At 41.8% G+C, this 26,426-nt stretch overlaps 16 protein-coding genes across 16 annotated transcripts; 6 read left to right on the top strand and 10 right to left on the bottom strand.

Moving 5' to 3' along the window:
- Nucleotides 1–76: 76 nt before the first annotated feature.
- Nucleotides 77–4,070, bottom strand: WALSEDRAFT_69729 (hypothetical protein; the record flags this gene model as incomplete). The annotated part of the gene is made up of 6 exons (XM_006959304.1): nt 3,918–4,070; nt 2,296–3,868; nt 2,151–2,250; nt 2,010–2,101; nt 1,494–1,961; nt 77–1,448 (listed from the first exon to the last, which is right to left on the bottom strand). The coding sequence occupies exons 1-6, from the start codon at nt 4,063–4,065 to the stop codon at nt 77–79; spliced, it is 3,753 nt and encodes a 1,250-aa protein (XP_006959366.1). The 5' UTR covers nt 4,066–4,070.
- A 417-nt stretch (nt 4,071–4,487) lies between these two features.
- On the top strand, nt 4,488–4,902 carry WALSEDRAFT_20300 (histone H3; the record flags this gene model as incomplete). The annotated part of the gene is made up of 3 exons (XM_006959253.1): nt 4,488–4,598; nt 4,644–4,777; nt 4,821–4,902. Coding segments are annotated over 3 exons (327 nt in total), but the record flags the coding sequence as incomplete, so codon positions are not given.
- A 17-nt stretch (nt 4,903–4,919) lies between these two features.
- Nucleotides 4,920–5,837, bottom strand: WALSEDRAFT_20246 (hypothetical protein; the record flags this gene model as incomplete). Its single annotated transcript, XM_006959251.1, has 1 exon — nt 4,920–5,837. One exon carries the CDS (start codon nt 5,835–5,837, stop codon nt 4,920–4,922), a length of 918 nt encoding a protein of 305 aa, XP_006959313.1.
- Nucleotides 5,838–6,382: 545 nt separating this feature from the next.
- Nucleotides 6,383–7,497, bottom strand: WALSEDRAFT_69725 (hypothetical protein; the record flags this gene model as incomplete). Its single annotated transcript, XM_006959303.1, has 2 exons — nt 6,383–7,028; nt 7,080–7,497. 2 exons carry the CDS (start codon nt 7,495–7,497, stop codon nt 6,520–6,522), a joined length of 927 nt encoding a protein of 308 aa, XP_006959365.1. The 3' UTR covers nt 6,383–6,519.
- Nucleotides 7,487–9,869, top strand: WALSEDRAFT_60866 (cysteine proteinase). Its single transcript, XM_006959301.1, has 3 exons — nt 7,487–7,755; nt 7,804–8,394; nt 8,446–9,869. Exons 2-3 carry the CDS (start codon nt 8,212–8,214, stop codon nt 9,808–9,810), a joined length of 1,548 nt encoding a protein of 515 aa, XP_006959363.1. The 5' UTR covers nt 7,487–7,755; nt 7,804–8,211; the 3' UTR covers nt 9,811–9,869.
- On the top strand, nt 7,524–8,113 carry WALSEDRAFT_65243 (hypothetical protein; the record flags this gene model as incomplete). Its single annotated transcript, XM_006959302.1, has 3 exons — nt 7,524–7,755; nt 7,804–7,942; nt 7,993–8,113. The coding sequence occupies 3 exons, from the start codon at nt 7,524–7,526 to the stop codon at nt 8,111–8,113; spliced, it is 492 nt and encodes a 163-aa protein (XP_006959364.1).
- On the bottom strand, nt 9,842–11,305 carry WALSEDRAFT_60865 (PAP2-domain-containing protein). The gene is made up of 2 exons (XM_006959300.1): nt 10,662–11,305; nt 9,842–10,610 (listed from the first exon to the last, which is right to left on the bottom strand). The coding sequence occupies exons 1-2, from the start codon at nt 11,128–11,130 to the stop codon at nt 9,853–9,855; spliced, it is 1,227 nt and encodes a 408-aa protein (XP_006959362.1). The 5' UTR covers nt 11,131–11,305; the 3' UTR covers nt 9,842–9,852.
- On the bottom strand, nt 11,297–12,304 carry WALSEDRAFT_69721 (S-adenosyl-L-methionine-dependent methyltransferase). The gene is made up of 7 exons (XM_006959299.1): nt 12,244–12,304; nt 12,183–12,200; nt 12,087–12,134; nt 11,957–12,040; nt 11,676–11,908; nt 11,489–11,632; nt 11,297–11,440 (listed from the first exon to the last, which is right to left on the bottom strand). Exons 1-7 carry the CDS (start codon nt 12,291–12,293, stop codon nt 11,346–11,348), a joined length of 672 nt encoding a protein of 223 aa, XP_006959361.1. The 5' UTR covers nt 12,294–12,304; the 3' UTR covers nt 11,297–11,345.
- Nucleotides 12,305–12,329: 25 nt separating this feature from the next.
- On the bottom strand, nt 12,330–14,574 carry WALSEDRAFT_33207 (phospholipase D/nuclease). Its single transcript, XM_006959298.1, has 10 exons — nt 14,304–14,574; nt 14,157–14,255; nt 13,987–14,110; nt 13,932–13,940; nt 13,809–13,889; nt 13,646–13,764; nt 13,285–13,597; nt 13,049–13,233; nt 12,537–13,002; nt 12,330–12,487 (listed from the first exon to the last, which is right to left on the bottom strand). Exons 3-10 carry the CDS (start codon nt 14,023–14,025, stop codon nt 12,446–12,448), a joined length of 1,254 nt encoding a protein of 417 aa, XP_006959360.1. The 5' UTR covers nt 14,026–14,110; nt 14,157–14,255; nt 14,304–14,574; the 3' UTR covers nt 12,330–12,445.
- A 161-nt stretch (nt 14,575–14,735) lies between these two features.
- WALSEDRAFT_69719 (tyrosine-tRNA ligase) lies at nt 14,736–16,348 on the top strand (the record flags this gene model as incomplete). The annotated part of the gene is made up of 6 exons (XM_006959297.1): nt 14,736–14,827; nt 14,873–15,020; nt 15,068–15,766; nt 15,813–15,879; nt 15,924–16,112; nt 16,159–16,348. 6 exons carry the CDS (start codon nt 14,736–14,738, stop codon nt 16,317–16,319), a joined length of 1,356 nt encoding a protein of 451 aa, XP_006959359.1. The 3' UTR covers nt 16,320–16,348.
- On the bottom strand, nt 16,304–17,488 carry WALSEDRAFT_60862 (hypothetical protein). Its single transcript, XM_006959296.1, has 2 exons — nt 16,965–17,488; nt 16,304–16,915 (listed from the first exon to the last, which is right to left on the bottom strand). The coding sequence occupies exons 1-2, from the start codon at nt 17,442–17,444 to the stop codon at nt 16,373–16,375; spliced, it is 1,023 nt and encodes a 340-aa protein (XP_006959358.1). The 5' UTR covers nt 17,445–17,488; the 3' UTR covers nt 16,304–16,372.
- Nucleotides 17,489–17,501: 13 nt separating this feature from the next.
- WALSEDRAFT_20394 (histidine biosynthesis trifunctional-protein) lies at nt 17,502–20,134 on the top strand (the record flags this gene model as incomplete). Its single annotated transcript, XM_006959260.1, has 3 exons — nt 17,502–19,810; nt 19,857–19,924; nt 19,971–20,134. The coding sequence occupies 3 exons, from the start codon at nt 17,502–17,504 to the stop codon at nt 20,132–20,134; spliced, it is 2,541 nt and encodes an 846-aa protein (XP_006959322.1).
- A 45-nt stretch (nt 20,135–20,179) lies between these two features.
- Nucleotides 20,180–20,725, bottom strand: WALSEDRAFT_20260 (hypothetical protein; the record flags this gene model as incomplete). Its single annotated transcript, XM_006959252.1, has 2 exons — nt 20,180–20,535; nt 20,581–20,725. 2 exons carry the CDS (start codon nt 20,723–20,725, stop codon nt 20,180–20,182), a joined length of 501 nt encoding a protein of 166 aa, XP_006959314.1.
- Nucleotides 20,726–21,308: 583 nt separating this feature from the next.
- On the top strand, nt 21,309–22,464 carry Gcy1p (Aldo/keto reductase). Its single transcript, XM_006959295.1, has 3 exons — nt 21,309–21,423; nt 21,470–21,530; nt 21,576–22,464. The coding sequence occupies exons 1-3, from the start codon at nt 21,339–21,341 to the stop codon at nt 22,381–22,383; spliced, it is 954 nt and encodes a 317-aa protein (XP_006959357.1). The 5' UTR covers nt 21,309–21,338; the 3' UTR covers nt 22,384–22,464.
- On the bottom strand, nt 22,422–23,947 carry WALSEDRAFT_33204 (FAD/NAD(P)-binding domain-containing protein; the record flags this gene model as incomplete). Its single annotated transcript, XM_006959294.1, has 3 exons — nt 22,422–23,644; nt 23,689–23,803; nt 23,852–23,947. The coding sequence occupies 3 exons, from the start codon at nt 23,942–23,944 to the stop codon at nt 22,536–22,538; spliced, it is 1,317 nt and encodes a 438-aa protein (XP_006959356.1). The 3' UTR covers nt 22,422–22,535.
- A 100-nt stretch (nt 23,948–24,047) lies between these two features.
- On the bottom strand, nt 24,048–26,417 carry WALSEDRAFT_69713 (POP1-domain-containing protein; the record flags this gene model as incomplete). The annotated part of the gene is made up of 7 exons (XM_006959293.1): nt 24,048–25,101; nt 25,145–25,233; nt 25,278–25,605; nt 25,653–25,905; nt 25,950–26,176; nt 26,223–26,272; nt 26,316–26,417. 7 exons carry the CDS (start codon nt 26,415–26,417, stop codon nt 24,048–24,050), a joined length of 2,103 nt encoding a protein of 700 aa, XP_006959355.1.
- Between the last annotated feature and the right edge of the window lie 9 nt (nt 26,418–26,426).

Genomic DNA, 26,426 nt, shown 5'->3' with positions numbered 1-26,426 from the left:
CGATATTCTCCAACTCGCTCATCGACATGGTGACTGACGAAAGACAAAAGCAAATACATTTGTATGAACAATGCAATCAAAAAATATCAATAATACAAGGCTTGGAATTCACTGCTTCTAAGCGGCCGACCGCGTTTCGAACTTTCAGATCCCAATCTTTCGTTGTGTCGATAATGCTATCTTGGTATTCCTCGTGCACCACGAGACGCAATTCTAGGTGTGATTTAGAAATTGGCAGGATATTAACCTTCTTGACGACCTCTTCGTCTGGTTTGAGCGGTCCAATGTGTGTGCTTTTTGGACCTTTGATTATCAAACAGTCGTCCAAGCTGACTTCAAATTGATAGTTAAGCTTCAGAGTCCTTTCTGTTCTGTTCGCTATTTTCAGTTGTAGTTGCGCTTCTCGGCCAAGTTCCAACCTCTCCCATGTCGGATTGATGAGCTCGACGTCCAATGCATCCAATTTGACAACATTGAGCATCCTCTTACTCAATTTGTGCTTCCGCAGGTAGAGGTTTAGGCTACCGACTCTCGGTCTGTCCGTGGTAGATACCGGTTCACGCCAATAGAGTCTAACTTTCTTGTATATCTCCTGACTATACCAGAACAATTCACGCATAACCCTTTCCTTTTGTGGAGTTAGACTAGCCTGCGAGATTATGAACTGTCGTTCGCAAATGCTTGGTATACCAGCCGTCGCAATCTCCTCTGTCAATTTCGTCCTCTTCATAGGCAAGACTAATCGAGCTGTTAAGCCGGGTTGTACGAGTCTGCAAACGCCAAATTCTACAATGTAGTTGTCCCCATCTCTTGTTCTTTCAAGAACAACTTCAAAGGGTGTACCAAATGAGTTTCTGATGTCAACCACGAAGAGGAATTCGTTAGCATCTTTGTCGAGATTCTGCAATAATTGTGATTGTTCAATCAGTGGTGATTGTGGCGCACTCATTTGAGTTTGATTTGTTGGTGACATCGGCTGACTCATCATTGATGGAGAAGTAGGCCACAAACCAAAGTATTCTCTCGATTCGGACATACCGGATCTCTCTAACGGCAGGGCAGTGAACTGCTGCACTTCCAAAGTTTGTTGTACAGTTAACAAAAGGGGGTATGTGAGTTGTCGTGCATACGTTTGCTCATTTTCATTAATCTTTTTACTTCCATACTCTATAAAAATTGAACCTTGGTTACATCCCATTCTACCATAGCATTCTATCTCTAACGTTGCCTTTTTGCGTGCTGGTATGGTGACATTTGAGAGATCAACACAAGGTTTAAAAACTGGCTCATGTGCGATCGTGTATTCCATATCATACGTATCAATGAGTTTGCTTTGCTGTTCCTCTATTACTTCCAATAAGCTATCCGTTGAATTGTCGCGGAATTTGAGATTGATAAAGTCAACATCGACATCTGAGACATTTTCAACAGTCAATCTAAGCGTCGTACTGAATTAATGGTTAGATTACGTATTTTCAATGTTTCATACTCACCATTCACCACTGTAAAGCATCAGAGCGTGATGACTAAGATTAGTTCCTGCCACAATGAGCGTAGGGAGGGAGGCTACAACAGCAACCTCAATATATTGTGGTGCTTTGACACCACTCGAGATACTCGTTAATGTCGCCCTTCGCGTATCATTCATTGAAGTAACGGTAGATGCCCTGCTCGACATACTCTGTCTTTGCAAAGATGGTATACTGCTCAAACCGGTGCTCTTAACCTTGCTCCTCTTTTCCAATCTCTCACTGCGTACTTTACTCTTACGTTTCTCTTCGTCAGCTGTCGACAATGGCAGTATTATATCTCGCTTGATTGTACCGTTCATTTGCATCCTGCATCCAAGAACTATCAACTGACCACGACTTTTAACCACGCCCTTTAGCCGTAAGGTTTGGTATGAATTTGGTGCCAAATAGACGTCCAACTTTTCGCTTTCGAAAGTCACACCTGAGGTGCTTTTGGAGTGTTAGCTAATAGTCTTCTTAAGCAATCAAGATACTCACATTAGTTCCACAGCTTGCAGCTCCAATGTGAATTTGTAGGGGTTATGCACTGTTGCTGACACTTCTACGTATTCATCTTGTACTGCTATAGACTTGAACATAACTGTAAGTATGGATTTCAGTCATTAATTATAAACCTACCTTGGCAATTCTGGTAGCACGTCTAGTAGGAGTATTCGCAAGTTTCTGCAGCACCGTCTGCTGAGAATTGGTAGCAAAAGGAAGCGTCTCGTCGGTGCACCTTTGTAAGTTAGCTGGGTTTTACTTCACAAACTGAAAAACTCACGGTATAACCTCCAAACTGAGGAGTAGATCAGGCGACCAAAAAGCGAGTTCGACAGAAGTTGTCGATCGTCTTCTAAGTGCTTCCAAAGCAGCGAGCATGATTTGAACTAGTCGAACTTGCTCAGCAGCTGGTAAACTAGCATGGTAGACTTTTAGCAATATAACTGCATACTTGATAACAGCATTGAGATCACCGAGGTGTTGCACAACCGTCATTGCATCCCTTAAGAAATCCCTCTGTACAGAGATCCACTTGAAATTATTCTCAACTTCCTGTTGTACGTTTTCCGTCGCTTCACTCTCCTCCCCATTTACATACAAATACGTAGATTGAGTATCTATACCGTAAACGTCGCAAATATTATCAAGTATTTTAACCAATAACTCGTTATTGTCGTTAAGTTGATTTACTATCAGTTTAGAATCTGACGATTGGATGAGACTTTTATTCCGCGATGCTTCCACTAAATCTGCGCAGATTACGACAACTTCTTGACGGAAATACGCAGCTTTGCGCGCAAATCCAATACTGTCATGTAAATGAATCAATGTGAGTATTACCCGCAGTTGTTCAACCTTGTTGAGATGGAATAAATGGGTGCCATGAGCTTGTTGTGCAATAGTTGAAATTTGTGATCTAGCTAAATGTGGCATCTTATCAGCATGTTCGATAATAGAGTCGCGATCTGGTTGTGTCGCCAAAAAAGAAGGCGTTACACCCTCAACTAAAGCCTTCAAAGAGTTGTCGTTGAGACCCTCACAGGCCCACACCGTTAAAAGGAATTGTGAAAGCCTCAAAGTAGCCCTAACAAAAGCCCTTATTGCAATTAAATCATGATTTTGACTTGGCAGATTGGTCAGATTTGTAGTTGAGCTCGTTGAAAGCGCTTTATTGATTGATGTATTTAGTAAGCGTGTATACACAGCCAGTGCGTTGTTGAATTTGTCACAAATACCTGACCAAGGTGTTTCAATTAAATGATGAGATGGTACATCGTCTGTTTTCTGCCAATATAGCAATACTTGAGCAATCGCTTGAGATTCAATAGCAGATGCTTGGTGGAACGAGTCATGAGGTGCCCGCATTTGTGATAAACCATCGTTATAAGACGTCAGACTATCTTTGAGTCTACCCGACATGAGGAAAAGGTCACCATATAGCTTGGACTGTCTACCGTCATTCCTTCGTCTTTCGCCTGCCGTGTCCGCGAACCAGGAGAGTACGCTGCCAACAATATCAGCTATCAGGGTATTTAAGTAAAATGCACTATCTTCAACTAAGACTAATTGTGATGAGGGATTAGCGACTGTTCTATCGCTGTCTCTAGGTTGGAAAGCCCAGCACCGTTTGATATGCGGCTTGATATGCTGAGGTAGACATTCTACTGTCTCATTAAAAGCCTCATTGGCTGCTTCTAGAGTAGGGTGCGATGGGCAGTCCACTATGCCTATCAGAGCATGGAATTGATCGCTAAAAGCTATTTGTGGATCATTTATGATATTGTTTGGATTTGAGTGGTAATTGATATGTATACTGTGACTAGTTGGTGAAAGCGGCGGTGGATGAAATGTTGCTATTTAATAATACTTCAGTAAAGGCCCTAGAAAGTACACTGAACTCACAAAATCCCGGTACTTCTGAGCCTTTTATCTGTTTGAAACTGCTCAACGACTGGAAAGAACTTTTGTAGACAGATTTCCTAGCTGGCTTTATCGGTATAACTAGTATATTCAAGCAGGCCGACTGGCTGAATCGCTCGCTATCTTCCATTGCACGAGATAGTGGACGTCAACACCCAAGAGATATGATGACTATATTCTGCGCACTAGATAACAATATAGGGAGTGTAGTATGGGTATACTTCTCCAGGTACTGTACGGCACTGAGATGACCGTGCGTATTGCCGGAACTTGAACACCCCCAGACACGCTCAATTAGACGAATAGACGGTGCATATGCCATTACTGTGGTACTATTTACCGTCTGGCATCTCATCTACAATATAATACGCGCTTTCATCCCTACTTTCATCATCGTACCACACTATCAAAATGGCACGGATCAATACGATGCCATCGACGTCAGCAGAGGGCGGTAAAGGAAAATATTTACGTGTGTCATCTTTATACTCTATCAGAACCCTCTAATTTCCTTCAGCTGGAGACCCAATCATTCATGGAGACCGAAGAACTGGAGTGAAGTCTAAAAAACGGTACAAACCAGGTACTGCAGCTTTAAGGGAAATAAGAAAGTATCAGAAATCTACAGATCTCCTTCTCGCAAAGCTTCCTTTCTCCCGACTCGTAGGTCTCACACGATAAACCCCCTACGCGCTAATAGCACACAAGGTTCGAGAAATACACGAGGATTTCCTAGACTCAGCTTACAGATACGATTATCATCCGTCTCGGTGGCAGTCCTCTGCTTTGATGTGTTTACAGGAAGCTGCAGAAGCTTATCTGGTACACTTATTCGAGGATTCGTGGGTTCACATATACATCCAAGTAACACTAACAAAAGCATAGCTATTTGTGTACTTTACACGCAAAAAGAGTCACGCTTATGCAACAGGATATACGACTCGCTCGAAGAATACGCGGGCAGTAATAATACATGTACATAACTTATTTTCCAGCTTTGCTCCTACGCTCTGCGAATCTTCTCTTCGCAGCTTCGATTGCGGACTCGTCGTTACGTCTTTCGAGTGTCTTAGATTGTTGCGATTCTGTCGCACTTTTGCGCTCTTCTTCTTTCTGTTTGGAGAGTGAGAGCATCTGCTCTTCTACCATCTTACTATGACGCGCTCTAATGGAAGCCTGGGAGGCGTCAGCACCGACAGCCTGTCTCTTGAAGCCTGGTTGTTGAGTCTGAGGAGTTGGGAGGGAAGGTCCTTGAGGTGCGCGTCTCTTCTTTCCAGCATTGAGACCTGCAGAGAGGAGCTGTACCTTATCAACAGCTTGCCCTTCGTCATCGATCTCTACCTCATTACCTTTCGATTGCGCGTGTTTTATCTTCGTAGTCTCACTTTCGTCAGTTTGCTCGGTAGGTGGCCGTATGACGTTAGGTTTGGAGTCTAGAGCTGCCTTCATGGCCGCGGTGTGCACTTCTTCTTTATCATTGAGTATACCACGCATGAAAGCGGATGCACCGACGCCCCTACTTTCCACCTCTTTCTTCTCCCTAGCTTCTTCCTCCTCCTCGGCTTTTTTTATTTCGGCTAGCGTCTGCTTGTATCCTTCAGTGACAAACTCTTCTGTACCAGCAAACTCGTCGCCTTCTTTCTCACGGGTTTTCTGTATCATTTTCTCCTCTGCCCGACTCCTATCGAGTTTACGTTTCTCTGCTGCATGTGCCAAACCCTCTATGTATTTTGGTGCACGTGTTGCGCTCTCCTTTTTCCTGCTACTCTCTACGGCCTCCCTGGCTGCCTGCATTTGGTCAAAGACCTCATCATACTCGAAAACGCTCTCGTCTATTTTCTTAGCTTCATCCAATTGTTTAGCCAATCGCGAGCTTGTTGCTTGGGCAGCCTGAGCTACCATATTACCACCCTTGTCATTGCTAGATCTCACTGGTGGCTTGAATGAAGACTCTGTATCACTATCATCACTATCCTCTAGAATTGACTTTTTCGGTTTTTCTTTTGGTTTATTTATTCCACCAGCCAGTTTGATGTTCATTACGAGCGTTCAAGATGGCGAAAAGGAAGAAGGCAGCCAGAAAACCAACGGGACCAAAGAAGCAGCAAACAACGCTTCCTAAGACTTTTGAAGTAAGTCTTCACAGCCATTGAATGCTTTACTTAGTTGTTATAGTGTCTTTTTTGTAGTCACAACGACGCTGTACAAGTCAGACTGGATCAGAAGAGTAGTATGGGATATTTGAATTGCAAAGTATGCAATATGAAGTTTGAATCCACAATAAACTGTGAGTTCAACTACTCCCAGTAGACAATCACTCAACGTCTACTAGCACTCACTGCACCCGTTGATCTTTATCATGACTGGATTGTAAGTAATCTTATTATAAATTCACACTCTCACTCACACCCTGCAGGACGCTAACGACGAAATAAACTTCCCTAAGTCAAAGAAGAAGAGAGTCGAAGAGGGGCCAACAGTCAGCGATGAAGAAGCTTAATTTAAATATATATCAAAGACGGACAGTGTACACTATCAGTTTGTAGTTTGTATAAAAGCATCAATTTCCATATTAAGTAATCGACTAAAAGCCGTACACTTTGCTAGACGTACCACGATTGGCCTTACCTTGCGCAATCTTCTCCTCAAGTTCTGTTCGGTTATTGACAGCCTCTGATATGAGTGAACTGAGTTGTCCGCGCGCTCTGGCGCCTCTACCTTGTGGTCCTTTGACTTCAATCGGCTGTTCTGGCTTCTCTGGACCAATTTGTGTTGGTCTGACTTGTTTTTGTATATCTTTGGCACTGACGTCGACAACATCCTTGCCCGATAATCCTAATTTACGCTTCCGCTCTTCCTCTTCGGCTGCTTCTACGTCGACACCTGATTCTATCTGCCATTGGCGTACTTTAGACTTGTAGAATGCTGAATCATAGGCTTGCCATTCACCGGTTGGCATTTGATAATATCCAGGGTATGGATCATACGGTGAGGGATCTGGTGGCGTGTATTCAGGTAATTCAGGCGCAACACTCGTGCTGAATGTGCTCTGAGGCTGCTTTTCCTCTTTGTGTAGTTTCTTAGATGAGCTAGCTGTGAACGCGTATCATATTAGCTGTGCTGCAACAATATAGCATCACTCACCTCCCAAAGAGAAGATATCAATTGGTGCAGATCGCTTGTTACTCCGACTGGAGCTTGAAGTAGACTCTTCTACATCTGTATTCTTATCAAGATGTTTACTCTGATGCTGTTGTTGTTGTTGTTGTTGTTGCTTTGGCTGTGGCAGTATACCAAGTAAGCCACTTAGACCATTTCCACCTGTTTTCGGCGTCTCTGATACTGACTTCTTACTAGATTCACCAACTAATGCAGCGACATCATCATCCTCTTCCTGCTTACTAGATTTGACACTGTCTGATCTTATCTGTACTGGCGCTTTCTTCTTCTCTTTAGTCCTCGGTTCTGGTAGCGCAGAGAACAAGGTTGCTTTAGTACCACTATTTGTTTGCTCTACGCGTTCATCTTCTTCGTCACTGCTGCCGTAGTCTCCCACCAACATCGTTGTTAGAAATCAACCAAGATCGGATGACAAAATCAGTCTTAATCACCGTTGGATCAACTAAATTTGATAATCTGATAGCTCAATTAGCTGGCATCTCTAAAGCTCTATCTAAACAAGGCTATGATAGGCTAGTCGTCCAACATGGGAAGTCACCGCTGCCAAAAGAGTTACCGGGGAATGTAAAAGAAGCGTTCAACTACGTGGATAATCTATCTGAATATATCAACCAATCAGATCTCGTTATATCTCATGGTGGTACGTTCTTAAGCTTACCACATCAGTGCTATCTGAGGTAGGACATAGGTACTGGGACGATAATTGAAACTTTGAGAAGTCAGAAGAAACTTATAGCTATCAATAATGACAGTTTAGCTGAAGATCATCAGCGTGAGTTGATTAGAAAACTAGCTGAGCTTGGGTATTGCATAGATAGCAACGTAGAGTGAGATATAGTTGATATACAGGCTTATACAGTAGAATAACATTACATAGAACCCTAATTGATACCATTAACTCAAACAGTATAGATGAATTCACTCCGGTGAGATTTCCTGAATTCAACGCGGAGAGAGTTAGGAGATTTATACATCGTGAAGCGGGTATACCATTATAGAATTATTGTACTATTACCGTTACATATCTTTGTTGCAAAAAACTGATATCAGAAGATCAGCAGCTTTACCAAGAACGACGAGGATATTGCTCTAATATATGGAGGTTATAGACGCTACACAATCAGCGTTCAATAACACGAACTCAGCTGATTTTAAAGGCAAAGAAAAAGCTTTGGAAAGTTTGCTCAGCGCACCAATCATCTTTCAAGAAGCGAGCCATCCAGCGAGTAAAGGACTTGGTATACCTAATGGCTACAAAGCTATAAATGAGGATGCCAAGGTGCGTATATAGCTATATATCGCTATACATCTCACACTTCTTCTCTATTAGACAGCGAAAAAAGAAGGAAAATCACCAACACAAAACGCGAATTCCTCAGCTGTCAATGGCACCACTACCACTGCTAATGCCTTACCGGCTAAACCGACAGCTAAGGATATCTACCCATGGCCAATTGCACCCGCATTTCCGAAAGGCGTGAACAACGTCGGAAAAGGTTTGAGAAATTTGGGTAATACCTGCTTTCTCAATAGTACACTGCAATGTTTGCTGCATACACCTTCCCTTATGAACTTCCTTCAATCGCAGCATGCAAAGGGTAGATCAGATAACAAATTCTGCATGATTGAAGCACTTAGAACCTGCGCAAAGACTACATTTTCAGGATCAGGCGGTAGTTTTGCACCGGCGCCTGTCGTCAGAAATTTGAAAGCCATCGCTAGACATATGACAGTTGGCAGACAGGAAGACGCACAGGAGTTTTTACGTTACGCCGTTGACGCCCTTCAAGCATCATATTTATCAAATTACCCTAAGACTGTCAAAGAGAAACACAGCGAGAGTAATCCAATTCACAAGATATTTGGCGGTAAACTCAGATCAAGAGTTTTATGTCAAAACTCCAAACACGCGTCAGATACATTTGACACGTTCCTCGATTTAAGTGTTAATGTTAAGGGATGTAGCAACATTCAAGAATCTTTCAAATCATTTACTGCATTGGATAGACTTGAAGGTGCAAACAAGTATAAATGTGAAAATTGCAAGAAACCAGTCGCAGCTACGAAGCAATTCACAGTACATGAAGCGCCGCAATGTTTGACCGTTCATTTAAAGAGATTTTCGCCACTTGGTCAAAAGCTCAACGGTAGTCTCTCCTTTGATGAAAATCTTGATATTCAGAAATACATGAGCAAAGGTCAACAATCGCCAAAGTATAGACTCTATGGTGTTGTTTCACACTATGGTGGTAGTGCAAGATCCGGTCATTATATAGCTCACGTTAAGGCACCAAACGGAAGATGGTATGAGATGAATGATGACTTGGTATCTCCATCTAAGCCACCATTTGGCTCTAAGAATGCTTACGTCTTGTTCTACGAAAAAGAGAGAAGCAGCTCATTAAAAGATGCAGTACAAAGTGCAACTTCATCTTCTCCGAACGAAAAAGTACTCGGCAAGCGTAAAGCCATTGACGAAGGCATTGAATCACCACAAAAAACACCAATTAGAAATAAAATGCAACCCAAAATACAAGCACCTGCTAGTGTGCCATCGCACAAACCAAAAAGAATATCTCTAGATTCAGCTGCGTCATCGAATAAAAAAGCCAACAAAAAGAGAAGAATGTCTATGCCATTAAACAAACGGGATATGCTCTCAGATGATATCGGTTCACCTGTTGTACGCCGATAAAAAACTTAGTTTATGTACTAGATATTAATATGGGTATTATAATTAAAGTACATGCTTTTCGATCCTAGATGTATGACTTGAAGTTGAAGGAGAATTTTGTTCGTTATCAAACAAAATTTCTTCTTCTGGATGTTCTTGATGATTTTCGGAAGATGATATCCGAGGTGCTTGATTAGGTTGCTTGTTAGGGGTTTGTGACCGTGAATGGACGGCTGAATTTGCATGAGAGATAGAACTTGATCTAGATTCTGAATCTGGAAGAAGATTAAGATGTGATTGATTTTGTCCATCGAGTGGGCTATCAAGTTGTGAAGGTAAATCGTCTAATGCAAATTCTGAATCTGCAGCTGCAGACCAAATACGTCTATGTCCAATATTTGAACTTCTGACACTTGACATTGGTAATATCTTTTCTTTACCAATATCTGCATTTGAAGGTAATCCCTGTGGATCTCTTAAATGTTCAGGAAGTAATATATAAAAACATGCGGTTGCTAAACATGCACCAGCAACTGCATCAACTAAGTAATGATGACTGAGGTACATAGTTGCCCAATATAACCAACCAACGTATGCCCAATAAAACGCTTTGAATTTAGGGAAGAAGTGCGACATAAATAATGCTTCTACCGTTGCCGATCCTGCATGAAGTGAAGGGAAAGCACCGAAAACCAATGGGGATGCACCAAACGCAGACGAATAAGAATGTGAGTGCATCAACTCATCAATTCTGGCCAATCCTGCTGGACTACCTGGAATTGAATAATCTGCAGGTAACAACCCATATAATAGTTCATACCCTTTAATATCGTTAGCAAATGCCGCCTATTCAGGTTAGTCATTCTACCTACATGGAGGTGCACAGGGGAAGCTAACTTGCACGATAACACCGATGATATTCATAATTCCGAAAACTAATCCCCAGAATTGCAATGCAGAATATGGTTTGTGTCCATTTCTGTTGGCCGCACCCTTAGCAGGAGCGTAAACCCATGCGATAGCGGCAATGACGAATGGGACAACATAGTGTACCAAACCGTAAGGGAACCATGCAATAACGTCCAATATCCAGTGTCTGTGCGTTGTGACAAGGTTACTGATGTTAGCACCATACCAGACGGATTCTAAAGTTGGTAATATTGTAACGTTGATAGTCGGCCTAACAGGTGTAGGAATAAACCTGGCGCAGAAGAATGTCAATAGCCATACCAAAATCGGCGTAGCAGGGAAGAAGAATTGAGAAGTTACAGGGGTTGCGATTAAACCGAAGTAAGTCAACGGGATGAGCCATTTTATAACTGGAATTGGGATTGACATCATTATAAAGCTAGGTAAAGCAATAAGGAAGTAAATTGCCCACTGTATGTCAAATTTACGCCATTTGTGCTGCTTGAGCTTGTCTATTGTACTTTTTGGTGATATATTATAATCTAAAGAAGAAAATGCTGATCTAATATCTCTAAATAAATTTATTATAGACTTAGGTGCTCGCAACCCAAATCTCATCGTGGTGGTCAACGGAAGAGATCGGTTTTTTATATTCTTTCAAATGCTACTGTACAAATTGTGCTGCCTTTACTTCCACCAAAAGAGAAAGTAGGATGGTTTACGCGACTGTCGTACTTGAATTCTAGTTACGCCTAGTTTAGTAAGAGTAATACCGAATGGACTAACTCACTCATATCAGCTTCAAATGTCGACTTTACTTCTTCTTCGGTGAAATTGCACGACGTTATGAGGAGCTTCCCACCCTTTTTTACCAATTCAGCGGCTTGCTGGGCGTACAACAACCTATTCGAGCCGACGGAGAGACATATAGCGTCTAAGAAACGTTATAAGGGTAATATAGCATGTACGGTACCTACCAAATGTTCCTTTATCCATTACTACATCCCACTGCCCCAAATTGCTTATCTGCTGTTTGTCTAGGACGTCTACCACATCAAATGCAACTTCTTCAAAATTATCACCTTTACTTTTAGCAATCTGATTTGACAGCTTTACTGAGGCCGGGCTGTAGTCTACGCCCTTGAGATACTTGCCTTGATAGCCATTGCTGACCAACTCGAAAAGTAGATGTCCATTTCCAGTGCCCATACTGCTTATTATGAGAATGTACACGAAACATAAGCTAATGTAAGCTCACTCTAAAACAGTAGGCCCGCTCTCCTCAGATGGTACGTTATCAAGTGCCCAATCTATCATCTTCTCGACGCTATCTTCACCGAACCTAGAGACATATAAGTGAGAGTTACGGTGTTAGAGTGCGTACTCACCATACTTCTCCTTCTTCCCCGATTTCTTCAAAATTCTCTACTTCTCGTCTGCCGGGTCGCTGTGAGTTTTTGGATATTGCAGTTCTAGCAACTTACTCGTAAACTTCATCCCAACTTGAATTAGTTAGCTTTATCAATTAGCGGGTACCACACATACTGCTCTTTAGTTCCTAGCTTAGACGATGGAAGATCCTCAACGGAAGACATGATTGTCGGTTGATAAGGAGACAAAATACATTAAAAGCATACACGGATGTTATACATACATATAAATAGGCAGACAATGCTAATATAAGTTAGCCTTAAGTTTCGATGTCCTGATGAGTTCTTTGTTTATCCGAGTCAATGTTGTACTTCAATTAGACACCCTTCCTCAGTTCTAATTCATAGTCCTCACGTAGCTGTATGGCGTGCTTAGCAAGTGTCATACTCGTCAATCTCGAAACTTACCCATGGTATATCTTCGTCATCGTATTTGACAACAGGGCGGGAGTAGGTGACGTATTCATCAGCCAGGGCATTTGATACCTTGTCATCACCATAAAGAGGAAGAAAAACACCAAGTTCACAATTAGATATGTTTAATTTGCCTGCTTTCGTCAATCTCCCCCACGCAGATGGCGTAAAGTTATGTGAACCGATGTATACCCAGCCACCAGCTACATTATTTTCAGTACCTTTATCTTCTGGCTCAGATTCCGTTGCGCTCAAGTCACTCTCTTCGTCTGATGTGAATGTAACCTTCTCACCATTTTCAGTTTTCTTACTCTTCCCAGCAATCTTGCTCTTAGAGATCATGTGCTTATGCTTCAGTATACCGCAGATAGACTTGGCATGCGTGAATATGGCGCCTCGCTTGCTTGGGTTCCTGTACATTGCGTCACGAGGAAAGTCTTTGTTTGACCATTTCTGATTACTGAGTATAATTCATCAGATTATCCATGTAAATATATTAAACCTACTCCATGAAGAAATTACCACCCAGAGATATTGATCCACGATTGTTCAATGCCATGTTTTTCGTTGGATATAGAATCTTAATAGGTGGCCATTCATTATTGCTGCTTTTTCTCTTTCCCTTTAAAGCTTTTGCATCGTCTTCTAATCCAGGAAGAAGGTTGAAACGTCCACAAGCAGAATTATAAAACTTTGAGATTGTCAGTTCAATAGTAGGTACTAGAAAATAATATTATCTCACCTCATTACCCCAGGCTGGCTTGTATGCTCCAAGAGAGCTTCCTTGACACTCAATATCGACGTACCATTCATGCTTTGTTGAATCACCACGTTTGGTCATAAGATCGCCGTTATTATCAATACCACATCCTGCCTGTCTAACCAAATCCGCTAAACGGAAGTGTCCTACCTTCCTTATATTCTCGAGACCACTGTATGTCTCGCTTATGCTGCTGATTAGACGTGCTTTTGATCTAGAAAAGTCCCATTTGTTTACTGCGTCTACATTTGGCAATGGGGTATCGGGCATTTGATCTGCTACTAGCTTTAGAGATCTAACAAGTGGGTTAACAATAGGTTCCACAATTATCTTCCTTGCTCACTTGTTCAACTTCAGCTTGTAGAGAAACCAAGTCCAATCTGACTGGAAAGCTGATTTTTGTTCGCTAGATTCTCCACCTAATGTTTGTCCTTTTAGGGGGAAATCTTGCATAAAGACAGTCTATAAAAGTCAACTTGGTTCAATCATATTTGAGAGCAACCTACGTTTTCATTCCACATCCAATCAATTGGGATAAAGTTGGCAGTCGTAACGACGACTCTCAGCCATCCATCTGTTGTGAAGATCTTCGAGTCATTAGATGTTTAAGTGGAAAAGTGAAACCCAACAAGAGCAAACTAAGTACATTAGTAAACAACTTTACGGTTAAAGTATAGAACTAACCTTTGCGTGATACGTTCCGTGTGCAAATACATCGTGCATGAACCAATTTCTGATCTTATCTTTAATCTAAGACGAGATTATAGTGAATACTCTACCTGCTATCGACTTGTTCACCTAGTTTCTGCTAATAAAGGGCATGAGTCGTACTCTTAAAAGCAAAAGACACTTACTGGTTGTGCGCAAACAACTTTAGCGTTTCCCATTAACGGTACCATGAATTCATCCATCCTGACGAAGCTTGATATAATAACCAATTTGAGTTTATCTTTCTATGTTAAGGGTATTAGAAGGTCAAAGAGTAACAAGATAACGCATACAGGTCCAAAACACTCCTCAATACTGCATACACCTTCATTCTTTTCACTAAGGACGTTGATAGTTTGTTTCACAACGCCGTCTGTGTACTTTCCTGGCGTTTCATTTGTAATCATCCTACTAGGTTTATTCTGAGCGCCACTTTCAAGCTTTACACGCTTATGACGATCTACCCGTTCGAGTCGTTCAGCTTCAAGTTTCTTTCTCTCTTTCAGGAAATTAAATGGTGAATTCCTATCAGTCGATGGTTTTGGTTGTTGTGTATCTTTTATATTTTCTTCAGGGGGCAACTCTGCTGCTGATGGTATAAACGTGTGATGAGCTTTTTCCTGTGCGCTAACATGGCTCTCATCATCACTGCTATCTGAAATATTTATGACTTCGACACTTCTTTTTGACATTAGATGATGATAGTTTGTTAACAGATAACAACGATGTGGGCATTCAGGCCGACTAGACGGCTGTTAAAGAATAGGAGCGTCTATAAGGAGTTAGTGGATAGAGGATTTGTAAAAGATACCACAAGGTTTGTTTATTATAGTTGAAAGTACTGCATTCTCAAACGTTATAGTGAACTTCTCGGAAAGCATCTAGAGTCACAGAGTAGAACTATATACAGTGGTATGGATCCTACAGCTGTATCCTTACACGCTGGACACCTTTTACCTTTGCTCGCCTGTTTACATCTTCATTTGGCTGGACACAGAATAATTCCACTCGTGGGTAAAAGGCATAGTGCTTCTTTCCCTATTCTGATAGCTAATAGATTGGAGGAGCTACTGGTTCAATAGGAGACCCCTCAGGGAGATCGACAGAGCGTACACTCATTGAAACAAAGACACTCGATAACAATATATTCAATTTAACGAAACAAATTGAAAGCTTTTACGAGAACAGTAGAAAATACGCAGACAAATACGCACCATACGACACTACTAAGGGTGAGGTGAAAGTACTAAACAATAAAAGCTGGCTGGGAAAGCTATCACTGTTGGAATTTTTATCTACAACAGGAAAGATAAGCAATATAGGACCAATGTTGGCTAGGGACAGCGTAAAGAATCGCTTAGCCAAGGGCATATCATTTACAGAATTCACCTATCAGCTCCTACAAGCGGCTGATTTTCAGCATTTGTTTTCTGAACATGATTGTACTGTTCAGATTGGCGGTAGCGATCAGTGGGGTAACATAACAGCTGGTGTTGAATTGATTAGACGCGTGTTCTCCTCTGAATCTACCCAAGATAAAGCATTCGGTTTGACACTTCCACTACTTACCACCAGCAGTGGTGATAAATTTGGCAAGAGTGCCGGGAATGCCGTCTGGTTAAACTCTTCATTAACTTCTGTCTTTGATTTCTACCAGTTTTGGCTGAAAGTCACAGACATGGATGTCGAAAAGTATCTCAAACTGCTCACGCTTGTGCCTTTGGAGACTATAAGTCAAATTATGGAGCAACAGAGAGTAAGTCGTCGTAATGTATATCATACCATGCTAAGATCCTCATCAGGCTAAGCCTGATCAAAGATTAGCTCAGCGGCGGCTCGCTGATGAGGTTACTACAATGATACACGGTGGTTAGTGATGTCAATAATATATAACCATATCTAAACCTCCACAGAAACTGGACTAGAAATTGCACATGTGGCGACGAATGTTCTCTTTGGAACATCTTTAAGAACACTCAAGGCTGAGAAGGTCGTTGCTGCATTTGAAAGTGACCCTAGATTAGTAAGAAAGTCACGTAAGGAAGTTATTGATGAACGTCTTACTAAAGTCGTCACCTTTAGTCCGCAAGTTAAATCAGGATGTGAGTAAACCTATTTTTCTAGCCTTCGAAAACTCACCTCAATCAGCTCAAGCTAAAACGTTGATTGGTTCTGGAGGTGTATACCTAAATGGAGAGAAAACAACTACCATTAATAGAACTATCGTAGAGGAGGACATCATAGACAATGAACTGATCTTTATCAGAACAGGAAAATCGTCACACTTAATTATACAATTAGTAGACTAAAATCATTACTCATAATACATAAATTATACACTTTTGAAAAAGAAACTGATTTTTCAAGGCAGCATTCCGCGCGTACCCATCTGGATTGTCTGCAATAGCTTATTCCATAAGCCGTCTCTTTTGGCCAGTCTTTCTCTGATTGATCGAGCTGTATTTGCGTTATTTTGCCGTCTGCTGGCAAACAAAACAGCTAGAAGGAAAATAAGAAACGGCGGTAAAACTCTAGGTAATATTTCCCTCATTTTCGCAAGAAGGTTGAGAGCCTTAGCCGTTTTTGTTGGTGGTCTATTGCTGTTTCTGGCAACTGGTTCAAGTGAGGGTTGCTTTGCGTGGTTTGAAATATGTGAGCGTATGTCTGAGTGCTGCTCAGGAGTGATACCATTAGATGTAAGCGGTGTGGATGCAGCGGATGGTGTTGTTTCAAAGTTATCTTCCTTTGTCTTCACTCTCGCTGGTGTCGCCGTAAAGGATGATTCGGTGGATGATGTTCTCGACAAAGATGGTGTGGACTGTTCAGTAGTTACAGTTTCTGGAGTGTTTGCTAGCACCTCCCCACTTGCCGTCTCTTCCAGATCTGCGAGTCTCTGAAGCAAGTTCTATGGATGATCTCAACTAGACGTCATATAGAGGTGAACAAACACTCACATTCTTATCATTGTCATCAATCGCTGAAGAGGAGAGAACTTCCCTGCTGACGTCCCATTCACCAAATTCAGGTAGTATATTAAATGCGTAGACATCCCTCACTTTATTGTAATCCTGATCTGCGTTACTAGCATTAAACAACCATTTCTCAGCTTCATTCTTTGCTTTATCAAGTTGCTCTAATCTAACTATAGCGAGTAAAAGAGCGGATTGAGATCTACCGGGTAATGTAGCCGTTATGCGAGATCTCGAGAGATTTATGAGATAATCGACGAATTGAGGTTTCGTGTAATTCAATTGCTTGTAACGAGATTTATTATCTCCATTCAGATATAGTGTTAACCAGCAGGTAAGTTCTAATGACAGCAGCTTATTTACAACGTTGTTGTTATTCGCTGATTTAAGAGATTTGCTTATTGTATCTAAACACCCAACGAAATCTTTATTTAGAAGCTGCTTTGACGCTTTACTATATGTCATTATGCTTTTTAGCTATTTTGTGACTCAACACTCTTTATCGTAAACTACGAAGAAGTTATGGCGACGCCAACATTCATTCCATTACTGGATAAAGCATCAGGCGATGATTTACTATCAAGTGCCACTAGAATCACTCCAGTACTCATCCCATCAGAACAGTCTGACAGAATTACATCCATACCAAAATCCTCAAAGTACTATGTTTTAGTTAGAGATGATGAAGGTTTAGATAAAGCTATCAGCTACCTTGACAACGGTGCATCAGCGATCTTCGCATCTCTCAATTTGGCCGACAGCTGCATCTCTGCAGGTGTACCATCAGAGAAGCTCTATGCCGTTGCAAACAACACAGATATTCCTGAGGATATTCTTAAAAATGTTAAGGGTGCACTCATAAATATTTCCAACACTGCCTCTACCACTCAGTTACCAAAGCCAAAAGTCACATTCTACTTGGACGAATCTAAGGCTCTCCCATCTGAAAAGACAGTCGCTGAGTTACACAGCAGCAGATCAGCAATAGTCATTCCACTCTCACAACTTACAAATGAATCAACCTCTTCATCAAAGTTGAACATTACAGATGCATTCTTGGCACCAATCACAACCGACAGACCAGATGGATTATTCGCAACTATTGTTTCATCTTACCTCCACGGTGGAAAGTCATTAGGATTGTGTTACTCATCAAAGCAGTCAATTGAGGAGTCCGTCAGAACAGGTAGAGGTGTATACCAATCACGTAAACACGGCTTATGGCGTAAGGGTGAAACAAGCGGTGCAGTACAGGATGTTGTCAAAATCGAGTTAGATTGCGACTCCGACTGTCTCAATTTCGAAGTTGTCCAACATGGTACTGGATTCTGTCACTTGGACACACCAACCTGTTTTGGTCAATTGAGCGGCTTAGCTGCATTAGAAGAAACACTCGTTTCACGTCACCAATCAGCACCTGAAGGTAGCTACACAAAGAGATTATTCAACGATGAAACACTCCTCAGATCAAAAATTATGGAGGAAGCTGATGAGTTATGCGCCGCACAATCCAAAGAAGATGTTGCATTTGAAGCAGCTGATTTGATCTACTTTGCATTAACAAGATGTGTAAGCAAGGGTGTCAAATTAGCAGATATTGGCCATGCATTAGATAAGAAAGCTGCAAAGGTGTCAAGACGCCCAGGTAATGCCAAGCCAAAATACTTACAAGAAGCTCAAGCTAAGAATTCACCTGCACCTGCACCATCCACCACTCAACAACCACAACCTGTACAGTCTGGTAGTGAAATGATTAAAATGCGTAGCACAAAACTCGATACTGTCAGCCCTGAAGAGCGCTTACAATTGTTGCGCAGACCTGTTCTCAACTCTGGTGCAATGATCGAGCGTGTCAGACCTATCGTTGAAGGTGTCAGAGGGAAGGGTGATAAAGGTTTATTAGACTTCATCTCTAAATTAGACAAAGCAGAACTAAAGATTCCAATTGCACGTGCACCATTCGATGAACCAACAATTCAACAAGATGTTAAAGAAGCTATTGACATCGCTTATGATAATGTACGCAAATTCCACATTGGACAAATGGAGAAGGCACCACTAGTTGTCGAGACTATGCCAGGAATCGTTTGTCAGAGATTCGCCAGACCAATTAGCAGAGTTGGTTTATATGTTCCAGGAGGTACAGCAATTTTACCATCCTCAGCACTCATGTTGGGTGTACCAGCGCAAGTTGCAGGTTGTAAAGAAATCGTATTAGCAACTCCACCTAAGCCAGATGGAAGTATAGCACCAGAAGTTCTATATGTCGCGAAGAAGGTCGGTGCTTCTGCAATTTTGAAGGCAGGTGGTGCACAAGCCGTTGCAGCGCTCGCATATGGTACAGAAACAGTTCCAAAGGTCGACAAAATTTTCGGTCCTGGTAACCAATGGGTCACAGCTGCTAAGATGTTCGTTTCAAACGATGCTGATGCCCAAGTTGCAATTGATATGCCAGCTGGTCCTTCAGAAGTGCTGGTCATTGCTGATAAATCAGCTAATGCCGCTTATGTCGCTAGTGACTTGTTGTCACAAGCCGAGCACGGTGTTGATAGTCAAGTCGTTTTAGTTACAGTAGGTCTCAATGAGAAGGAAATCGCAGATATCGAGAAGGAGGTAGATGAACAAGCAAGAAAGTTACCACGTGTTGACATTGCCAGAGTATCCGTTTCTAAGAGTTTGATTGTCTCCACCGGTGATGTCAAGACTGCATTCGATTTCTCAAACGACTACGCTCCAGAGCACCTTATTCTTCACCTCGAAAAGGCTTCAGAGAAGGTAGAATTAGTTGAAAATGCGGGTAGTGTATTTGTTGGTGAATTCTCTCCAGAAAGGTAGGTTTATTATCTCGTATTATGCAAATTCTAAGACGCCTTATAGCTGTGGTGACTATGCTTCCGGTACTAATCACACACTTCCTACTAACGGATTCGCTAGACAGTACAGTGGTAAGTAGTGTTTTTATGATGTACCATTCCTCTAAGATACATCTAGGTGTAAACACACTCTCATTCCAAAAGCACATTACTTCTCAAGAACTCACTAAGGAAGGTTTGGATAAGTTAGGACCAGTAGTTGTTACATTAGCCGAATGCGAGGGATTGCGCGCTCACGCTAACGCTGTAAGAGTGAGACTTGGATTGCAACCACCAAAGTAACCTTAGCAAAATATAAATTATGTTTCCTTTATAACTTAAAATGGATTAAACTTCATGCTCCTCATCTAGCAACAACTTCAGCTCGTTCATCCGTTGCTCGATTGCCATTATAGACGATTTGGTTTGGTCTGACTTATCCTTAAGCTTGTTGAGATACTCCTCATCAGGCACTCTATAGAATTTGAACCTATCCAACCAACTATGCTTTGGAGGCTCTTGTGGCGCCGGCTGTAATGGTCTTTCGACGACTCGTACCTCCTTCGTCTTGTCTTGCTCTTCTCTCTCTTTCCGTCTGAGGATGTAGTTTATCCGTTGCACGCGTACCTCGTTGGCAGCTACTTGTCCGGCTGTACAGACAACAACTGCTGTCAAGATTCCTGGTACTACACCCGCTTTACCACCTTGAATGTATAAGATTGATAGAATTGGCAATTAATGAGACTCACGCAAATGATAATTCCAAGAACCACCTCCTATGGCGCCTGCTAATGCTGAGTCTGTTAATTTGAAGCTCCTCGTCGGTTTATCTTGATTAACTGAAGCGTATTTGCGCAATGATGGTGTAACCAGCCATTCTCTCAAACCTTTCATAATCAGAATAATCGTACATAACCAATAAACTCACTGAAGAAGACAAAAGAAGTGAGTGCGACGTTTCTGGCGGTGCTCAATCCTCTATAATGGATTTAATGGTGGATAATAAAAGATGCAGAACTCCTCACAGTGCCAGTCCATCTATATTCTTCCGTGAACCTGTAGCACCGGCCAAAAGTCCACCTCCGAGTGCTGAACTGATTATCAGCCAATAGTCCGATAAGCGAAAAAGTAAACTGACTCAATCCAGCTGTGTTTAGGAATATATTCTGTGCTGCATCAGGCTCGACAGGCCAACTCTCCATTGGTAGCTCTAATGGTAGTGAACGAAGAAGAGTGTAAACTAAACAAAAGAAGTTGCGAGTTTTGATCTTCTTATGAGATGTTCAGCTTGTGTATTATTTGTGCAGATAGCAGCAATGCAGTCATAACTTGCAAATAACACTCAAGACAATAGCTAGTATACATTATTAAACGGATAGGAATAAAATTTAAGCAGACTGCAGATTCGGTATATGCCCGTCTTTCTCGCTATATCTTTATTACAAAGATTGTGGGGCGTGACGTTCAAAGATTGCGTGGCTTTCTTTTGTACAACCAACGAAGAAAAATGGCAATCCCAACTGCAAAACTCAACAACGGTAGAACTATCCCATTAGTAGGATACGGTACATGGGTAGGAGACCAATCCCAAGGTTTGTTATACTTTCAAACAACTCTATTTTCCTAAGTCGTCATCAGGTCCTGCACTCCTCCCATCTATTAAGGAAGCTATCAAGCAAGGCTACAGACACATTGATACGTGAGTTTCTTCTTTATTCTTTCCTTTCCTTTCTTACCCATTTAGTGCTACACTCTACTGCAACGAAGCGGAAGTTGGACAAGCAGTCCGCGAGTCAGGTATCCCACGTGAGGAATTCTTCATCACTACCAAAGTCTGGATCACAGAATTGAACGAAAAGGCTACCGAATCTTTAAACGGATCACTCAAAAGCGCTGGCCTTGATTACTTTGACTTACTTTTGGTTCACTGGCCTCAAACCACTTACAAGGGTACAGGAGAGAACCCAGATGATCCATCAGAGCGCAACTACCTCAAGGTATGGAAGCAATTCGAAGGTTTCCTCGACACTGGTAAAGTAAAGACAGTCGGTGTCTCAAACTTCGCTATTCCATTCTTGGAAGATTTACTCGCTAACAGCAAGGTTGTCCCAGCTGTAAACCAAATCGAAACCCACCCATGGAACCCTGACTTTGAACTTATCGATTACTGTCACAAGAAGGGTATCCACGTCACTGCCTACTGCCCAGTTGCAGGACACACTCCACTCATTAAAGATGAAACTGTAAACGCAATCGCTAAAGAACTTGGTGCAACTCCAGCCCAAGTTCTCCTTAGCTGGGGTGTTCAAAGAGGCACCTCAGTCATTCCAAAAGCAACAAGCAGTGAACATATCAGCGAAAACTTGAAGCTCTTTACTCTCTCACCTGAGCATGTTAACCGTATTAACAAGATCAACGAGAACCCAGCTACTCAATCAAGAGTTAACTACGGTATCGTTAGCAACAACAAGATCTTCGGATGGACACCACAACAACTTCAAATCGATGTCGGTTTCCCAACACTCGGTTTACCAGGTATTAAGCAAACCTAAATAACGAAATAATGATAAGAAATCCGCATAAAGTATTTAGAATGTAACAATTTTTGATCGAAAATTTACAAGACTTTTTTTTTTGAAAAAACACCTAACGAATGCACTTGGTATGTGATTAATTTTGATTAAAAAGCTGAGTATCCTATTTCTTAATCAAAGTTTGGTGCAATTGGTCCACGTGTACCGAACCAGTTACCTTTAACAAAGTAGTTCCAGTAGACAGGTGGGAATATATCCTTCTTAAGGTGGTAGTAGAATCTGTTTGGCTTATCTTGTGAACCAAGAATAGGGGCGAATGTTTCCTTTGGTATACCACCGTATTTGAATTCAGCAAGAAGAAGTTCACCATGGCCAGTAAGGAGAGGACATGACGCGTAACCATCGTAAGCGGCGTTGAGTGACTTACCTTCCATTTCATTTCTGAGGTTGTGTACTAAAACTGGAGATTGAGCTGTAATAGCAGCAGCAGTCTTTGAGTTTGGAAGTGAAGAGCAGTCACCAATTGAGAAAACGTTGTTGTACTTTGTGTGTTGAGTTGTAGACTTGTCGACTGAAACAAAGCCAGACTCGTCAGCCAATGGTGAGTTCTTGTAGAAGTCTAATGGTCCTTGAGGTGGGACGACGTGGAGGAGATTGTATTCCTTCTCGACTGTCTTACCTTCTGGTTGTGCGAACTTTGCGATCTTGTTAGCGGTATCAATTTCTGTCAAGTTTGAGTTAAATAATCCATTGACGTTACGTTCAAGGCGTAATTTCTCAAGCGCTTGTGAATATTTTGGTACTGCAAACATAGCTGGTGTACCGGTAGCGAATGTGAGATCAATATCGTTACGGGTACCGCTTCTGTTCCATTGTGAGTTTGCCATCCACATTACTTTTTGTGGTGCACCTGCACATTTGATAACACCAGCTGGTTGTGTGAAGATCGCCTTTCCTGATTTGAAAGCCTCGATGTCCCTCCAAGCTTTCTGAGCGTAATCTGGGTTGTAAATAGAGCTGACACCTGAGCCTTGATCCTCTAATGCACCTTCTAATCCCTTAATGCCTGCAAAGTTTATCTTCAAACCAGCTACAACGATCAAGAAGTCGTAGGTGAGGGTTTCACCGGTTGCGGTAGTAACTGTGTTGCTTGCTGGTGAGAAAGATTGTACGAATGCTGGAATGTGTGCGACATCCTTTGGAATGATGCTGCTTTCTGGTCTGACGAAATCTTCCTTCTTGCCCAAACCTGAACCAATAAGTGTCCATCCTGGTTGATCTAGGTAGGTGTTAGAAAGCCGCTACTATTAGTTATCCACTTACAGTGGTGCTCCTTGCTAGCGTCTACAATGGCAATATCGCCAGCGCCAAGGCTCTTGTTCTCGTCTCTGAACTTGTTTTGTATCTGTGCAGCTGCAGTAACACCTGCTGTACCACCCTAGGATCTGTCAGATAAACTTCTGATTTCGGAAGTTGAATTACGCACACCAACAATCAGAATCTTGTGGTGGTTGTTCGCTGGCGTGGCCAATCCTCTCGTTAATCTTGGTGTCAATCCTAGGACTCTTCTGGAAAACATCTTGGTCGTTTTAGCAGAAAAGATATCGCATCATCCGATCGACATAGTCATCACGCAATTCAATCGATAAAAATGGAATTTACTATTATAAATAAATTATCTATTACTTTCTACAGTGTAGACGATACTCTCGCTTTGTTTCGTCATCATTATCCTGAACTACCACAATACGTTCAAGATGCTTTTTCTGGCTGTAAAGTTTGAAATAAACAACCGCTTGCATGTTAGCAATTGCCACCGCTTTACCCTCATTCATCGCGAAGGTTGATGTGGCAATCCTTCCACATGTTTCATCGTTATCTTTATCATAGACATATCCACAAGCACTGACATATCCTCTCTTGATTGGCACCAAAGTGGCTTGTACTAAGGCATCTTCAAGAGTAACATCGTCTTTGCATTTCAAAGAAGTCAAAACACTCTTCAGTGCATCCTGCACATCTTTTTGATTTTCCTGTATCTCATTCTGTACCATACGGACGAGCTCATCTGTCATAAACCACTGTTTGGTATTGACTTGGTCCTCATGGACATCCATAGCTTGTTCTGACGGTTGTGTTGGTAACTGGCCATCTTTCACTTCGCTCTGGACATCTTCCTTCTTCTCAACTTGATATGGCTTCTGAATAAAAGGCAGTAGCGGTAACTCGGAATGATAATGTGGTCGTTTTCCTTTAGGTTTCCTAGATACTCTCTCTTCGACATCTTCAATCCGTTTTTGACATTCCTCCCAATTTGCTAACGAGGTTGGACAAGCTGATTCAGGGAAATGTGAAGCTCCCACTTGCACCGAAAACTGTTCGACTTGTTCAATACCACCAACTCGCGAGTCCGTGTGTATAAGTGATGACCAAATTTGCATGCCCCATCCAGCTGGAACAATAAGCGTATAACCATCTAAGCTGTCTCGTAGTCCACCTTCTAACTTCTTTTGTATGACTAAGATGGGTATAACATCGTCATTTGGTGTTGCTGCGAGTGGCTTCCCCGGTTGCGCTTTGCTACGTCGGCTGTCAATTTCTGCCTTCTTGTAACGAGGTTTAGAAACTTTTTCACGTTCTGCTTTACTAAATATACCCGATTGTGCCAAAGTAGTGCTCAGTGTGAGATTGGTTACGGGTTTATCTTTGTCAGCTTTCGTATTACGTGGTGGGTAACTTAGGTATGTTAGTGAATCGAAACGTACGCTTGGATGCTTACTTTAGACGAGGATCGTCAATATTGAAACCCGCTACGAAGCCAGTTGGAAGGTGTGCAGGTGTCGTTAATTTGCCAATTTTCTGCCATGCCTTAAAGAACGTTAACGATAGTGAGTTAAGTAAATGTTCCCTACAATTCTTTGAGCTTTACCATTAGCCTTTGCTAATCTGAATGCACCCGCCAAAACCTGGCTAGATTGTGGACCATACATCTCAAAAGTGTTGACTTGGCCTCTTAAATCACTGATTGTGAGATCGTCACCAGACAAGGCAATTTTTGCTTCATTCAAAGACTCGTAAACAGTCTTGAAAGCAGATGGATGGCAGCGCAACCAAATGCTTCTCTTGTCACGAACACCATCAGCAGGATGCCAAATGAGTGATATAGGTGAGATAATTTCAGTTGGGTATGAATTGGATCTGTATATATAACTATGCATTTCACGTGTACCGAAAATGTACCTTTTGATCATTAAGTATATAAGTCTTGGACTAGATTGTTATCTTACCTTTTTGAAGAAGCTGATTCACCCGCTTTATCCAAGATACTGTCTAGTAAAGAGAGTATTCTCTCTTGGCTGCCATCAATCTGTACAAGAGCGGTGTAAGATGCGTCATGAACAATGCAGCCTTGTCTTGAAGCTCTAACAGACGGTCTAAACGACTTCTCAGTTGGGTGCTTTGCTAATCTGTGGCCCCAAATGTTAACCATTTTCATTCTTTTCGCGTGCCAGATATGTGTTTCAAGCCAAGATTTGTTCACTATATGGCGTCAGATTGTACTATGTAGCAAACTCTTGACAAACATTGTCGCTTCTGTAAATTAACAGTACGTGATGCAGAGCTCTGCTGCTTTTTCATTCGAGTGCGTAACAACTTCCTTCTTTTCCTACGAAACTTCGAGATATCGCCCTTTATCTCAGCCAGAGCTTTCTCTCTAAGTCTGAAGGGTACTCTCTTTGGATTGTGGGATGCTGCTCTCCTTCTGAGATGTCTAGGTAAAGTTTGGAAAGCTCTTGATGAGGAAGCAGTCCTTTGAGAGTGTTATAATGTGTAAGATTGGTGAAGAATAAACTAACTTTGAGCTATCTATGGCTTTAAAGAGAGCCTTTATCTCGAATTGCCTAGCCTAATAAATGTGAGATAAGAAGAGATTGTGGTTGTCTACGCACTTTAACATGATCTTCTACATTAATAGAGGATGGTAGTTGGGTATCTATTTTCCTCGCTTGTTGATATTTTGCTTTTTTCTTTTCCTTCGAGTTCGCGATCATCGTTGTAAA

The sequence above is a fragment of the Wallemia mellicola genome, assembly GCF_000263375.1.
Source record: "Wallemia mellicola CBS 633.66 unplaced genomic scaffold WALSEscaffold_16, whole genome shotgun sequence".
NCBI lineage: Eukaryota > Fungi > Basidiomycota > Wallemiomycetes > Wallemiales > Wallemiaceae > Wallemia > Wallemia mellicola.
This window is presented reverse-complemented; position numbering and strand designations above follow the sequence as displayed.